This window comes from Orbicella franksi, chromosome 1 (genome assembly GCF_964199315.1).
Source record: "Orbicella franksi chromosome 1, jaOrbFran1.1, whole genome shotgun sequence".
In the NCBI taxonomy this organism is placed as follows: domain Eukaryota; kingdom Metazoa; phylum Cnidaria; class Anthozoa; order Scleractinia; family Merulinidae; genus Orbicella; species Orbicella franksi.
In genome coordinates, this window is record NC_138145.1 from 26,655,112 (window position 1) to 26,670,880 (window position 15,769).

The following is a 15,769-nucleotide window of genomic DNA, read 5'->3' on the forward strand; positions in this document are numbered from 1 at the left end:
ACAACAAAAAAGGCTACATTAAATCGCTTTTTGTAAGCAGAAGCTTCATGGCTGCACTGACAACAACGTTAAATTTTCCATCATCTCGAGTTTACCTTAACTCTCTTACTTGTCCTTGTCTCTTCCTGTTAGAGGAGTGCTCTTTCTGAAGCACTGCTTTGACCTGTAGAAGTTTTCGTGTATGCACCGTATAAGACCTTTCAGTTACATCAGTAATTTATTTACCCCGGGCTATTGTCTGTTGACGTACTTATCAATCTCTGTAATGCCGGTAATAACTTTCGCTTTTGTTGCTTGATAGATGGCAAGCTTGTTAATTGAACGGCATTTGAACAATGGTTTATTGTGACGGTATTCGGCAACAAGCACTGGGGTACCCTTTTATTGTGTGATATAAAGTTGAACCTTTCCTATTTTCCCTTCATTGCACAACCGAACACACTCAAAGGTCACGAACCTTCGCTTACTACGCTCGCAGCCAGTTCTTTGTTCCGCGTCGGCAAAATATTAATTTATGTACCATTCGAGCGGTTTTAGAGCGGTTTTCAAATGAGTGGCGTAAAACCAAAACCAAACCAATTACAACTCAGCCAATCTCAAACCGTAGTAAAACCAAACCCAAAACCAAAGTAATTGCCTGATTACTTTCGACACTCAAATTAACTAATTAGAGAGTCAATAGTAATCAGGCAATTACTTTGATTTTAGTTTTGGTTTTACTGCGCTTTGAAATTGGTAGGCTCGATTTGCGCTAATTAGTTTGGTTTTGGTTTTACGACACAGTGACGACACTCATTTGAAAACCGCTTTATCACAAATAACATGTATCACGGAGGCCTCGATGTTCATCAGTTCATTTGGTCCCAGAGAAAAAAAAGAATTTATATTATCTTTACTTTAGACTACGTTGAGGTCGTTTTCTTTTTCCAAACGCGAGAGGCGAACAGAAAACGTTCCTGGCTGGGAGCAAAAAACAAAAACGACAAATAAATAAATAAAACGAACAAACAAAAAACAAAAGACAAAACAGAAAAAATCCTTATCACGAGAAAAAGATTTCGCTAACCTCTCGCGCCTGGAAATAAAATGACTGGAACGCAGGCCAACTCTCCTCTTAAGGCCTGGGTAAACAGACACGCAAGTAAGCGCAAGCTGAAAACTCGCGACTCCGTTTGGCCAGGTCTTGCGTGCACTTGCGTTGACTTGCGATGACTCGCTAACTTTGGTCGAAAGCAAATTTGCACGCATGTCGACACAAGGTTTTCACCGTTTTATTTGGCCACCCAACCCAAGTCACGCAGGTTGAGTGACTCCATTCTTTATTGTAGCAGCCTATCAGCCAAGGAAATATAGGATTTTTTTTGCGACTTGCGTGTACTTGCGAGGAACTTGCGAGTCCGTTTGATCACTCAACGCAAGTTTCCATGCAAGTTCAACTTGCGGCTACTTGTGAGTAAGTCTGGCCAGGCCTTGCGTGCACTTCCGTTGACTTGCGATAACTTGCTAATTTTGGTCGAAAGCAAATTTGCACGCAAGTCGACGCAAGTTTTTCAGCGTTTTATTTGGCCACCCAACCCAAGTCACGCAAGTTGAGTGACGTCCACTCGTTGTTATAGCAACCTATCAGCCAATGAAATACGGGATATCGTTTTTTGGCGACTTACGTGTACAGGTTCAACTTGCGACTACTTGCAAGTCCGTTTGGCCAGGGCTTACTTCTGTCTCTTTAAGAGGTTCCATTGAGTAAGAGTTTATACTGAATCTCTTTATTTAAGCTAACTTCTAAACGAAGCGGTGTGGGGATGGAGTGTGGCCTTCCAGCCCTGGTATCTTACGGTACTAAGAACCCAAGGTGGATAAATTATATCCTAAAACAAGTCAACTATCTCGAATTAGTTATATAAGTGAGCTTTGTTAAAACCGCCCGGATTTGAAGCCAGTAGATGCGAGTACATTTGATCGTGTTAAAAAGGTCTTTCCAGATGTCACGAAAACCAAACGAAGGGCTGAAAGTGCTCGTGTCTCTCTTGGGCTACAGAAGAATATTGTTATACCTCCCAGCCCAAACACGTTTTCCGATTGGAGGAGAAAGTCTCACGTGTCATGGGTCAAAACTCACTAAATCCCTAGGGAGACAACAACTTGAACTTTCGACTCACGCGTGCTCAGGTCGTGCACCTTGAAACCGCGGAACTGGCCGAGTGCCAGCTGGGGCAATGCAAACAATTTTTTCGCAGTTTCTTCCATTTTTGAGTTGGGAGGTATAGCAAAACACTCAGTGACTGACCCTATGGAAAACAGTGAGTTTTGTTTTCCCTCCGCCTCGGGGAACATTGAGGATCTCGAGGAAACAAAACTCACTGTTTCCCTTGTTGCCAGTCATTAAGTGCTTGATGGTCCCCTTGTCGGAGATTCTTGTCCACCTGACAGAAGTTTTCCCCGGCCTCAAGAGTCCTCATGGGCCCGATGAGAATAAGTGAGTGTGACAGACGTTTTCCATCTTGGTCCTTTTTTTACCCTCACCTACAGTCACCCCAAATGGTTAAAATCAAGTGCCACTGCAATGCAGTAGTTGTCATTAGATTTGTTCCTTTACTACTAGTACGTAATGACTGGAACGTTTCGCAAGAAGTTGCTATTTTTAAAGATTGGTCCTTTAAACTTAGTTATGGGAAAGATATTTTCCAAACAGAATATAGACAACATTGTAACAATGCTTTCAAAGAAAGGTTAGCTGGATATTCTTTTTTTGTGTGTGTTTTCAAAAGTAGACATTTGTCAGGGATCCCCTGCTCAAATGTGGAAATCCTTCAGAGAAGTTCCGTAGGACTAGTAACTGAGAAATGGATCCTGGACAACATAGAGACGGCCGAGCTAAGGGTGAGGTCTCCAGAATGCAGCGTTATCTGTGCTCCCTACGTCCAAAAGTCCAAAACGGCTATGTTTTAAAGAGATCAACTAGGGCAGCTGCTAGGGAACAGAGTCATGTCCAGTTACTAAAAGAAAAAGAGAAGGAAACCAAAGACCTGATTGAAAAACCCCATGACGAGAAGAAAAAACGTGTCAACTTGGAAAAGAGAGAGAGGTATTGCAAAATCGAATAAGAAATGAAAGAATGTGAAGAAACTGTCCACAGGGACTCTTCCTTTATTCTAAAATGTATTAAAAGAAGAGTTTCCTGAGGGAATGCGCATATTTTGGGAAGCGCAAGGTGGTGCTCTTCAAAATAAAGGCCCCGCAGGTCACCGATAGCAGCCCAAGCAAGTCTGAAATATGGCAATGAGATAATAAATAAACAAATAAATAAATAAATAAATAAAATGAATAAATAAATAAATAAATAAAATGAATAAATAAATAATTATGTAATAATTACATACATAGATCAATAAAGAAATATATCTTACATGACCACTTTCCCAATTAAGCTTTTCAGGAGATGTTCCATGTTTGCAAATTCAAACCCAGCCAGGAAATATTCTGAAACCCTGAGCACGCATATTGCAAAAGTCCCACATAATGTGTTAGAAATCAGAAAGCATTCAGAGGACATGTATTTCTGCATTGAGTGTATACGGAGAGGAGCGGGTCACAAGTAGGGTGACAGAAATGGATAGTTTGCTAGATACTAAAACAAACATCTTAATTACTGGATTCATTCCGTTATCTTCCAGGAAACAATTCAACCTCCCTTGTCACAATGTCCTTGGTTTTCATTAATTCTGGAACTTTGATATGAATTTCTATTCTCTAAGTATATTTTATCAGATATGGACAGTTGTCAAACCATGAGCAACTTTTAATTAAGAAATGGAATGTACCATGTTTCTTCTGAATTTTAGTACAAATCTACTAGCGTTCTATCACAAATGCCATTCTCTGATTGGCTATGTTACTCACTATCTATTCTGTGATAGATACATGTAGTGAGTAGCGCAGCAGTGTGCCTTTGTAAACAAAATGACAGCTGTTTCTTGGCAATTTTGAAGTGTCTGTGAAGAGGATTTAGGTGAAGTTTTGAACGACTAGTAGATTTATACTAAAACAATAAGACTATTTGCTATCGATTTCTATGCATGATAGTCGACTTGGGCTGCGCCCTCAGAAATCTCGAGCTCATGATCTAATTGTTTACTAGTATAAATCTACTAGCGTTCTATCACAAATGCCACCCTCTGATTGGCTATGCTACTCGCTTTCTATTCTGTGATAGATAGTATGTAGCTTAGCAGTTTGCCCTTGTTAACAAAATGACGGCCACTTCTTGGCGTTTTTGAAGCGTTTGTAAAGAGGATTTAGATAAATTTTTGAACGACTAGTAGATTAATACTAAAACAATTAGATTATTCGCTCTCAATTTCTATGCATGATAGTTGACTTGGGCTGTGATAGAAATCTTGAGCTCATAATCTAATTGCACAATAGAAGCATGAGTGAAAGTTTGGGAACACGAGCTGTTAGGCAAGTGTTTCCAGCGCTTTTTGAGTTCTCCTAAACTTTCCTTCGATATAACTTGATAGAAATATGGAGAACATGTTTTCCATTTCTTTTAGAAAACACCATAATGAAAAAAACCAAAACAACTTGTTTACTTTGATCATCAAAATGTAAACTCTCTTTGCTCGTGCCATCATTACATGATACCAAAATGACGGCCACTTCTTTGCGTTTTCGAAGTGTCTGTGAAGAGCATTTAGATGTAGTTTTGAACGACTAGTACATCTGTACTAAAACAATTAAATTATTCGCTCTTGATTTCTATGCATGATAGTTGACTCGGGCTGCACCCTCAGAAATCTCGAACTCGTGACCTAATTGTTTAATAGAAACATGACTTTAAACCAATCAGTGCAGATTTTTTTGGGGGGTTATTTTCTAACACCTTGTTGATAATCCAGTTGTAGCTCAAGTTCACTTCCTGAAACACTAGTCAGTAGATGGCAGAACTGTAGCAGTTACAGTGACCTACAACATGTGAAAGTGGAAACAAAAACTTACATGAGAAAAGTTCATCAATTGATGCATTTCACATAAGCTAAAGTCAAGTAATAATCAAAAATTAAGTACTGAACAATAAGATATGTGCAAAATGTGTGCAGATATGTGTCAAAAATAATGTTTCCAACCACAAAGTGCACCACACAGTCAGATCTAGAAAATCTTATTTGCTTTTGTCACGAACAATAGCACTTTACCAGTAATTACAATCATAAAAAGAAACCAACTTCCAAAATTCCTTTAAACCGACCTCCACCTTTCTTCTCTTTCAGGAGATTTCATAGGTAAAGGCAAGCCATCAAAGACCAGCATTGGAACCACTTCATTGCATAAAAGGGCTGCATATCCTCTACAAAATAATATGCATCGCTGTTAGCGTCACTGAAGCAAACTTTACAGACACAAGTTGATCAAAAGGAAAGCAGAACTATGATTCAAATAAAAAAGTCATTCCTCACCTCTCAAAACTTCCTGTTCTGCACATACTGATCATGATGCATCCACCTCGGTTACTTTTGAACTTTTTTATTTTCATGCTTTGAAGATGACTTTTTATGAATGGCAATAAGCAGTTACAACCCCATTTGGACATAAACTATATTAAAAGCGACTCTTAACCTCTGCTACATGTAGCAAGAGATGCTTATTTGAAATTTCCCGCCTAAAGCACCTAACACCGCGCAAACTGCACGAGACCCATGGAGACTTTTACTCAAACAGAGGTTACAGCGAAATGAACTCATTTGGTGAAATAGACGCTTTGCCATTGTAGCATCCACATCGCCTAAATTCTCAGTTTACGTAACCTAAACATTTCAGCGAGTTTGGTTCCATCAAGGGTGCATTTTTACAACAAGAAAAATACATGAAAATGATGTACTTGTACCATAGCACACAAAGCATTGAGAATGCCCCTTCTAAGCACAGATTAAGCTTCACAGCCCTTGAAAAATAAATAATTCATGCACTCCTTTAATTAAATAGCAACTGCAGAGTTCTCTTGCTTTCTGTAATATATGCCGCAGTCCAAAATGAATATAAGGGCCTAATAGGCACTTGTTTATGTCCTGTCATTGTTGCTAAAAAGTTTATACTGAAGCAGTTACACACTCCTCAGGAGGTGACTGCGATTCTTCAGCATGCAGTTTTTGATGCCTAGAAAAGCGCACACTGTTCTTAAAATACCGACCACACTGTGAACATCGAAAATACTTTCCTGACGCATGCCTTTTGATATGTCTGTTAAGATACCCTAACTGACTAAAACACATTCCACATTCCTGGCATTTATAAGGAAGTACTCCTGTGTGTACTCGTATATGTCTTTTCAGATCATACGGTTGAGTAAAACTCTTGTCACACTGGTTACACGTATATGGTCTTTCTCCTGTATGTGCCCTTTTATGCACCTGGAGAATTTCACGCCGGGTAAAACATTTGCCACACTGGTCACACGAAAATGGTCTTTCGCCTGTATGTATTCTTTGATGTCGCTTGAGACATCTCGTCTGACGAAAACTCTTGTCACAGTGGCTGCATGCAAAAGGTCTCTCTCCTGTGTGTGTTCGCTCATGATTTTTAAGCTGTATTGATTGAGCAAATGTCTTGTGGCAGTAATCGCATTTAAAAGGCTTTACTTCCATATGTGTTATTTTATGTTTCTTGAGATTACAAGATGAACCAAAATGCTTGCCACACTGGTTGCATTTAAATATCTTTTTTTTCCTTGGTTGTTTTCTAAGGTCATCCAGACTCACTGCTGGTACAGTTTGACTGTTGGTATCCACAGGCTTTGGTAACAGGGTTCTTAGCATCTTGAATTTTTCTGTCATGCTGTAAATAGGTATGATAGACATGTATTGAACAAAATAAGCATTGTATGGGAAATCGTATGAATGTGAGTGCAATCAAGGATAATTTTAAACTGCGAGTGATATTTGAAAATGCTCTCAAAATAATATATATTGGCCTTTGGGGAATTAAGGTGAGTGCAATTTTAAAGAATTTTCACATATCACAAGTAGTGTAAATCATTCATTTTTACAATAAATCATTTAATATATGACTGAGAATGACATGTTAATTGCACTACGGTGGACACTGAAAATTAGCAATAAATATGCTTGCTCTCAGCCGATCACAATGAAGTAAATTTGTCATAAGGCTGTTTTCAATCCTCCGTAGGAAAAAAGATGGCAACTGGTACATTTACGCATAGTTCTTGGCGCACAAAAACCTTAACAACGTTCATAAAAATGTACAGAAACGTAAAAAATCTTCAAACCTAGGGTGCTCAATATCCTTAGTACAAGGACAAACATTGTAGACATTTTGCTTTCCATGTGCCCTTTAGGCTCACAAGGCATTGTGGTAAAATGTACAGCCGCCATCTATTTTCCTACACTGGATTGAGTGTTGTAAATCTAAAACTAAACCTATTACTTACCAATTAGTCTAATCAGCCAAACCAAAATAAAAACCAAAACCAAAGTAACTGCCTAATTACTTGCGATACTCAATATTATTGAAAACTGCTCTATACCCATCAACACAACCTTGACCTCATGGCCACTTTTTCTTATGTTCATGCCCAAAATTAATGTTCTCACATTCAGATTGTTTTGAAATTTTCGCCGTAGTTAGATTATAACCAACTTATGCAGAAATGCAGCAAATATTAGGTGTCACTACACTGATTTTGGAGTTAAAGTTTTAAAGATGGTGCCGTTGGAAGAAACTTTTCTTATGCAATACAGTGTGGGGCCCAGTTCTCCGCCGGGCCCAGTTCTCGGCCACTTTTTGTTCAGCGTTTATTTTTCACGCCACAAATGAATCTGAATAAAAAGCAATTGTTTCCAAAGGTAGCTTGATTCCTTGTCTTCCGTTCTGCTGAGTTTTTCTGTGAGCACATTGAGGTGTCGCGAAGGTACGTGAATTTGTTTTTTCCGAAAACGTGCTTTTTTACAGCTACTTGAATTACATGGTTTAATTCAAGTTTATATTTTGTCTGTCTAGAAAGCCCAAATGAGCCAATTCTTGGCATAAAGGATGTAGAGTGATAAAACTATCTGTTAAATATAAACTTTTCCTGGCCTGTTTAATTCTTTGACCTAAATTGACTCCTAAATATTTCCTTAATACTTTTGTGTATTTGCCTATTCTCGGCCACCCTGCTTGCCTTCAACACTAAAAGCGCTCATAGTTTTGTGTGGAGTATTCGTGTCAAGTTAGTTGTAAAAATAAAGCTGTAATGGGGTGGCATGTTGAAAACTATGAGCTCTGACTTAACCTCATTTTAAATACCCAACTCTTTTTTAGCCTCGCGTGACTGCACTTAAGAGAAAAACTAGGTGTGCAAAAAGCTTCCATTTCTAACATGAAACAAAGCTCTTTCAGGATAATTTGTGATCGAAATATCAAAACACAAGCCTTATAAGTGATTTAACAACAGAAAATGGTAATAAAGCGTTGTTTATTCTGAGGAATCGCGCCCACTCTTTTTGTGGCCGAGAACTGGACCCGCTGGCCGATAACTGGGCCCAAGAACGAAGCCTCCATCTTCGTTATTACTCGGGAGAAAACAGCGTTGAACAGTCGATAGCTCTACATGTGTAAACTGAACGCTGAAGCTAGTTGTGCGTGAAATTTTGAGTCCTTACGCTCATTCCAAGGTAAGAAATGCAAGTTTAAGTTTTTTGTGGCCGAGAACTGGGCCCCATACTGTAATCCGCGCGAAACACAAAACCTAGGTTGAAAGATGATACTTGAGATTTAGGGCAAAACAGCACGCTCATTCGACTGCTTCGTTTGTCAATTATCATCTTTCAACTAAGGTTTTGTCTCTTGGAGTTTTCGTTTCTATTTTGAGAATGTTTGAGAGTTATTTGAAGCATATCAAAGTACCAGAAAACAACATGGCTGCCACTTTCCACAACAACAAACTGCAAATCGAGTGAAATGTTCATTTAGGTTAAAACTATCTCTACTTGCAGCTGAGCAAAGTGCATATTCAAGTACGTAGTTATGTCCCTTTTATACGTCTTAGCTAAACGCAAACACTTGTTTTCTCACCTTTTGTATACCGCAAGCCTTCTGATACTACTCAACAGTGTCCTCAACAGTGTCCTCAACAGTTACGCTTACAAAACGCATTGAAATTCCGCTGACCATAATTTTACAACTGGCTAAACCGGAAGAACATAGCCTCTGTCACAGCCGCCGCTTCCCGGAAAAAAACTCGGATAGAGATTTTCTCTCAGATTTTTTTTCCGGAGAGAGGCGGCTGTGACACAGGCTAAGAACATCGCGGATCGCGGAACGAAACTGGAAAGAAAGTAGAAGGGTTAGTAGAAAGAAAACTCAGCTGAGTTTGGTCGGTGTCGATTTCTATTTCAGGTGAGTAACGTAGGGAACAAAGACTGTAAAATAAGTTAAAACTGTCATTTTCGTCTCTAAGAATGAGAAGAGGATTGATAATCGAGCCCATAGTTAGTCCACTAACTATGTCGAGCCTGAGTGCAAAAATATTTGTCGGTATTTGTTGTCACATATTCATGAGCAGAATTATGAAGCCCAAACACATATTACGTTGAGACACAAAGTTCTATTGTTTCATTCGCCTTTCGTACTATAGCGAGTACTTTCAAGACTGTTTTGACGCAGTAAGCTTGAATATCTTTGCAGGTAAAATTCCAGAAGATCGAAATGTCCAAAAAGGTGTGCCTTCTTTCCCTTTCTGTAATGGGGATGATTTTCATCAACTTCTCTTTGACAGGTAAGCTTAATTGATATAAAAAAAATATCAGTTCAAAGAAAAAAAAAAACATGGTACAATACGGATGTGGAGCGTCTTGCAGACCTGCTGGTAGACACAAATTGTAGGAGCTTGTACGGATACGGGGGATTCGTGTATTATTTTGAATGGCAGACGGAAGGTTGTATCCACGTTTATGAACCCAAATTTTAACCACAAAGTTAATTCAAGAAAGCCATGTGCTGTTCACTTGATGTAGCTACCAAAAGCTACAAGCTGAAAGAGTTTCATACGTGAACTTTCGTCTACTGTAATTTAAATTAAATGTTTCACTTCTGGTACAAACTTGGGAACTGGGACTTGCTGTACTCAAATTACAAAACCCTGTAAAATCCTTGTTTGCAACCGCAAATTGCTCTTTGTAGAAGAGAGATGTGGCAATTTTTCAAACATATTATTGTACTGTATATATGCTGGTCTTTGCTGGGTGTGTGTATGTCTGTGTGTGGGGGTGGGGGGGGGGGGGGGGGGAGTAGGGGAAAAGTACTGGCAAGAGTAGGTTACACCTACAGCCAACCCATTGTTTGCTGCATTGATTGTTTTGGCCACTGTAGTTTCTATGACAGGGTATTAACAGCTATGCAATACTTTTTTGTCATGTACCATGTAACATCCCACTGGTCACTTGTATTTTCTTGGAATTCACTAACACACCCAAAGGCTCTTACATATACCAAGAAAATACAACTGACTTGTGGGACATTCCATGGTATACCATTTGAAAGTGTTGCAAAAGTAGTGTTTTAATGAGATCTAAGATGGGAGAGTCTTTTCCTGTGTGCAGTTGCATTAGAATAGTACCGGTACTTGTTGATGTATCATGCAATTTGGTAGTTAAAGGCAGACTTTATCAGTTGTGGTATATTAACATATTGCAGCTACTTCTCTCAAATGCTACAATTGCCATGGAGCAAAAAAGGAACCTGATCAGGATGCAGGTTGCAGTAATACCATCAAGAACTGCAGTGGATCAGAGAATACATGCATGATACGTCTCGTCAGAAACAAGTTATCTGGTGTGTACTGAGAGCTGGAAATTAAAAAGCTAAGCACTATTTTTGCTGCAAGTGCTTGAAACCTAAATAATCTCACCCAGACCCTAGACTGCTGGCAGACAGCCTTTTCTCTTAGGGTCACTTAGTTAGACAAGTGTTTAGCCATTGCGAAAACAAAAGGGCAGTATGGCTGAGTAGGGAATGAACTTCAAGGTCTCTCCTCATAATCCCTGCTGAATTTCAAGAGAAAAACAGACTGCCAGCATTCCAGCCAAACCCTTTTAATTTGAACACCATTTAGTCTCAAGAACTCTCACCAGAGCCATGGTTCTTATTTTGACACCCAACTAGTGCAAATTGGGCAATTACAGTGTTTGAATGGGGAAGTCATTATGTACAAGTTTTCTTGAGTTCATCCTTAAAAATTGTAACAATCACTGGCCACTATAGAGTTTAGGAAATCTAGGACAGGCCAATTTACATGTCTCAGAAGACACAAAAATAACATTAAAAAAAAACAGAGTTGAATGTAAACTTTTGCCAGATTCAAACTGACAAACTATGGAATTTCAGAGAATAACGCAAATGTGACACGCTGTAACTGAACCCTCAAAACAGCACAAGAATATGATCATAAATGTTACATGTTGTGGTTCTGCTCTAGCTGTCATCTAGAATTTAAATCAGTTAATTTATTTTTTTGTAAATCTTGCAGAATTTGTTTGTTTGTTTTTTTCTTTCTTCACAACAACAAGAATATTAATGTTTGTGAATTAAATGCAAAACTTTGATACATAGAAAAAATTCTAAGTTCACAATTAAGTGAAGGTGCTTTTTATTACTGATATTTTATGGTAAAGTATTTTTTGTCTCTACAGAACCTCAAGTCTATCACCTAACTTGCAAAGCTAAAGTTGACTGTGAACGTCTGGGTGTTGGCTGTATCAAAAATAATAAAACTATTTGCACAAAATGTTGTTCCACTGATCTGTGCAATACTCATACAACCTACAGTGGTAATCAGTCTGTTTTGTTATGATTTTTACTGATGTTGATTATTTTAGTTTGAGCCATGACTAGCCTGCAGACGCAGACGCATTTCCAGTTGTCGCTTGTCTGTGGGGGGACGACAGGGGGGTGGGAGCCCGGGAGAATAGGGGACAGGAGGGGTACGGGAGGTGGGAGAGGAAAGGGCGGGAAGCGGGAGTTCTAAGAGGGCGGGAAGCGGGAGAGAAATGCGAAACGCTAATTTTTTTAATTCAACAATGCGTTGGAATACTTTCAAAAATGTGAAACCAAAATATATTTGACTTGCATTTAACGTCTTCTCAGTCACTTCTAAGACTTCTGAGCAAATGAGCAAATGAAAATTTGCGCTTGGGCTGAAAAACAGGCTTACTTCCGGTCAAATAGTAAACCTGTTTACAGTGATTACGTCATAGGTCATGAAATGTCAAGCGGCACGAGTGCACGTGTCGCGTAAGCTGTCAAATTGCAAAAAGGTGAGACGAGCAGGCGATCTCAACTCAATGTCGTCCAAGACAATTTTATTAGGTCTCAGTATTTTCCGGTGCAGCAGTGAAAGGTCCGTGCATGAAACACCTTCTTGGGAGCTTGCTCCTTACGACCGTGGATCAGAACAGAGATGCCTCAACTGAATGCTGCTTTAATGAGCGCGCTGGAGAGTGTGGAGTGGTTCGTTTTACGTCTCACTCGGAAGAGGAAGGAGACTTAACAGGTCTAACGACCATTTGGAGCAGAAGGAGACCAGTGCGCTCACCTAGGCACATGGGAGACTTCTTTTAGATTTCCCGAACAATAAATACGCATGTCTGAAATCTGCCTGGGACGTTTGGCTGCACTTCCATCAAATCCTACTTCCATGATTTAATTCTCTGACCCCAATAAACGCCGGACTGGTTGCTGGAAATCCGTATACTTTATCAGAACAAGATACAATTTAGAATTAACTTTTGAGACCGTCGTCACTGAAAATGGATTTCAGAAACAAATCTGAAGAGCCCATGAAAATGGACTTAAATGGTGAAACTCAAAGAAGATAAACAAGTAGGTCAAAACTCCATTGAATTGAAACATATGGCAGTGGTAATCTTGTTAAATTATTTAAAAACAAAGGAAATGCTTAAGAATTGCGAAGCAAAATGACTAGAATGTGTTTTGCTTCTGCCAATTTACAAGGGACGGGAGCAGCACGGAAAAGGGCGGGAGGCGTGAGATAAAGGTACGGGAGGCAGGAGGTTCTGACCCCCCTGTCCCCCCCCCCCCTTGTCTCCGCCGAAAATAACGTCTGGGAACCTAAGCCAGGAAACATTTTCTAGGACATAGGAATTTTAAGCCAATCACAGTTTAGCTCAAGTAGCCCCAGAACTACTGCGTGAGGTTTTCACTGTGAGGAGCACTCAAGTTTCATTCTATCATGGAATCTGATTGGCCAAGGAGAAACAAAAGTCATTACATCACAGAAATTGTTTCCTAGCTCGGGTTCGCAGACGTTATTTTCGGCAAGACAAGCGACAGCTGGAAAAACGTTTGCGTTCGCAGGCTAAACCTTGACATGCACTGTGTGGAAAGGAAACTTGAACTCAAGTAAATAAAGACTTATAATAATTAAACTGTGATAGACAACCCCACAAGTTGAGTTGCAAAACCCAAGCTCAGAGCAAGGGATGGCCGTGGGACTCTCAAAACTTAAGTGCAAAGAGTGCAATGTAACTAGCTACAACCATGGAAGACTTTGAGAAAGTCTAAAACAAAGACAACACTCCTGGAAGGAATGTTTCTGGCTTCATTTGAAATTTCAGTTAATGAGAGATCCAAAATTATTATTCTAAGAAATTAATCTGAAACATTATTTTAAAAAAATTTAAGACCAGATTTGGAGCAAGTTCATTTTGGATTTTGTTGCCCAAAGATAAACTACCCCTGATATGACATGACATTTCTTTTATGGGTGGAGACAGCATGACCAAGTGGTTAAGGTGCTGGACTTAAAACCGGAGGTCACGGGTCCAAGTTCCACTCAGACCACTGAGCAGGAGTTTTTTCTCAGTAGACCCTAGTTCAACTCCTCAGCCTCGCTTGTAACTAGCTAACTGGTCTGCCTCCTGCCAGTTGGGATTTTTAGCCACGTTATGTTCATTTGCATTATTTGTTTCATCATTTGCTTCCATTGGCCCTGAAAAGCCCCATTGGAGGAGTGGTCAATTAAGGTATATTTATTTTTAGTTTTTAATACTACAATGTAGGTGCTAGAATTCTCACTGATGTTTTATGATCTTTTATCACTGACAGCTACCTTAGCTCCACCAACCTCGTCGACATCAAGGAGGACACAAATTCTACCAATCATATTTTTCCTGGCCACACTGACAGTGTTCTGGTTTTGTGACTAAGAGTTCAGTGTAATAATGTTGACTCCTACAATGTACCAATCTTTGGGAAGTAAAAAAAATATATATAATAATAGCCTAGTGTGCACTGCCAATATAAACCATACACAAAAAAGAAACAAAGTGTGCAGTTGAACCAAAGTGGTCTGCAGTACACTGTTCAGAGGAGGTTATCATAATGGGCCCTTTGCATTAAGGTGATTCCTTAGTATTGGATTGCGCATCCCTACTGCACACAATTTTCGCGTCATTAGCGCGCGCACATGAGCACATGCGCGTACAAAACGTAAGAGATTTCCCTCAAACTAAGCTCGATAGCAAAATAAATGCTCCTTTTCTCTTAAACGAGCACGGTGACCCCCACTTTTTATTTTGTAATTAATTTTCAATGAGAACAATATCCTCAATAACTGAAAAAAAAATTAGAAGAAATCTATGGCTACTTTCTTGGCAAATGAAATAAATACTACAGAGGGAGACATAACGGGCCCAACAGCACATGTCCAAATTATGTTTCCTATAAAGGATAAAAAAATGGAGGGTATTTGAACACATTTTTCCTGGGACATAAACGAATAAACAATCAAAACTCTGTGTGATATAACATGCTGCATTGAAAAATAATCGAGCTTGTTTGTTGCTCACAGATATTACCAAAAGTCACCTAAATAACCGTATTTGTCAGCATTGTGGCGTGAAAACAAGCATGGTGACCCCCTCTTTTTACTACATTTTTAATATCTCCTTGTCCTGTAACAACAGCATACCAAATTTCATTGGAAATCTATGGCGGGTTCTTTTACCAGGGAATCACCTTAACTAGCCACACTGCACAAAATCATCCTAGCAATATTGCAAAGGAATGTGATAACCTCCAAAACAAGGCAACTTCAGTCAGTCAAGTTGGACTATACTTTGTTTTTGATTACCAAGTGCATAACTTTAAAAATATTAAGCTCATTGAATGGTTGTCCACGAACTTTGCCAGTGACTTTCCAGATTATTTTCAGCAGGTTTCCAAAGAAGTAATTAACAGAGTTTAGTAACATTATATAAATATTGATAACATTTAATAGGATTGTAATGATTATTTAAATTTTAAAAATAGTTTTTAAACAAAGCTTTTAATTAATAAAAGTCATTATTTTTAGATTTACTGGTTACTTTTCTTATTATAAAAGAAAAACACATTCTATTTTGTCACAAAAGATTGGCTTCTTTTTCTAGCAGCCATTTATTGTTTTCTGCAGCAACCCGTGTTTTTACTCAACAATAAACATTGCATAATAGTGTACGGTTTAAACACGAACGCGCATTACATTGTATGTAAGGAACTCTTACCCTTTTATAGTGTGCATTAGTGTTTAAAATTGGTTGTACAACTCATGTTACATAGTTGGTGTACATGTGCACTGTGTATGAGTTGTAATCCAATTATACGGTGGCCCACAACTGTCACATCAAAAACAAATTGCTCACATCAAAAACAAATTGCTCACATCAAGAACAAATTGCTCACATCAAAAACAAATTGCTCACATCAAATTCAAATT

General features: G+C 38.9%; 1 protein-coding gene, 1 long non-coding RNA gene and 1 pseudogene across 3 annotated transcripts; 2 read left to right on the plus strand and 1 right to left on the minus strand.

The window, feature by feature from the left end:
• The first annotated feature begins 2,843 nt into the window (after nucleotides 1-2,843).
• Nucleotides 2,844-5,336, plus strand: LOC145499867 (uncharacterized). Its single transcript, XR_014051001.1, has 2 exons — nucleotides 2,844-3,085; nucleotides 5,271-5,336. It is a non-coding gene; the product is annotated as an uncharacterized LOC145499867 (long non-coding RNA).
• Nucleotides 5,337-6,062: 726 nt separating this feature from the next.
• LOC145499821 (uncharacterized) lies at nucleotides 6,063-9,168 on the minus strand (annotated as a pseudogene). Its single transcript, XR_014050993.1, has 2 exons — nucleotides 9,070-9,168; nucleotides 6,063-6,831 (listed from the first exon to the last, which is right to left on the minus strand). The product of XR_014050993.1 is annotated as an uncharacterized LOC145499821 (transcript).
• An 8-nt stretch (nucleotides 9,169-9,176) lies between these two features.
• Nucleotides 9,177-15,310, plus strand: LOC145499858 (uncharacterized). The gene is made up of 5 exons (XM_081479388.1): nucleotides 9,177-9,340; nucleotides 9,682-9,772; nucleotides 10,690-10,827; nucleotides 11,685-11,822; nucleotides 14,119-15,310. Exons 2-5 carry the CDS (start codon nucleotides 9,703-9,705, stop codon nucleotides 14,217-14,219), a joined length of 447 nt encoding a protein of 148 aa, XP_081335514.1. The 5' UTR covers nucleotides 9,177-9,340; nucleotides 9,682-9,702; the 3' UTR covers nucleotides 14,220-15,310.
• Nucleotides 15,311-15,769: the final 459 nt, after the last annotated feature.

Excerpts from the sequence above, each read along its gene's own strand:
- LOC145499858 (XM_081479388.1), top strand. The coding sequence starts at position 9,703 with ATGTCCAAAAAGGTGTGCCTTCTTTCCCTTTCTGTAATGGGGATGATT. Across the intron at positions 9,773-10,689 it reads CATCAACTTCTCTTTGACAG|CTACTTCTCTCAAATGCTAC; the intron begins GTAAGCTTAATT and ends AACATATTGCAG. Across the intron at positions 10,828-11,684 it reads CGTCAGAAACAAGTTATCTG|AACCTCAAGTCTATCACCTA; the intron begins GTGTGTACTGAG and ends TTGTCTCTACAG.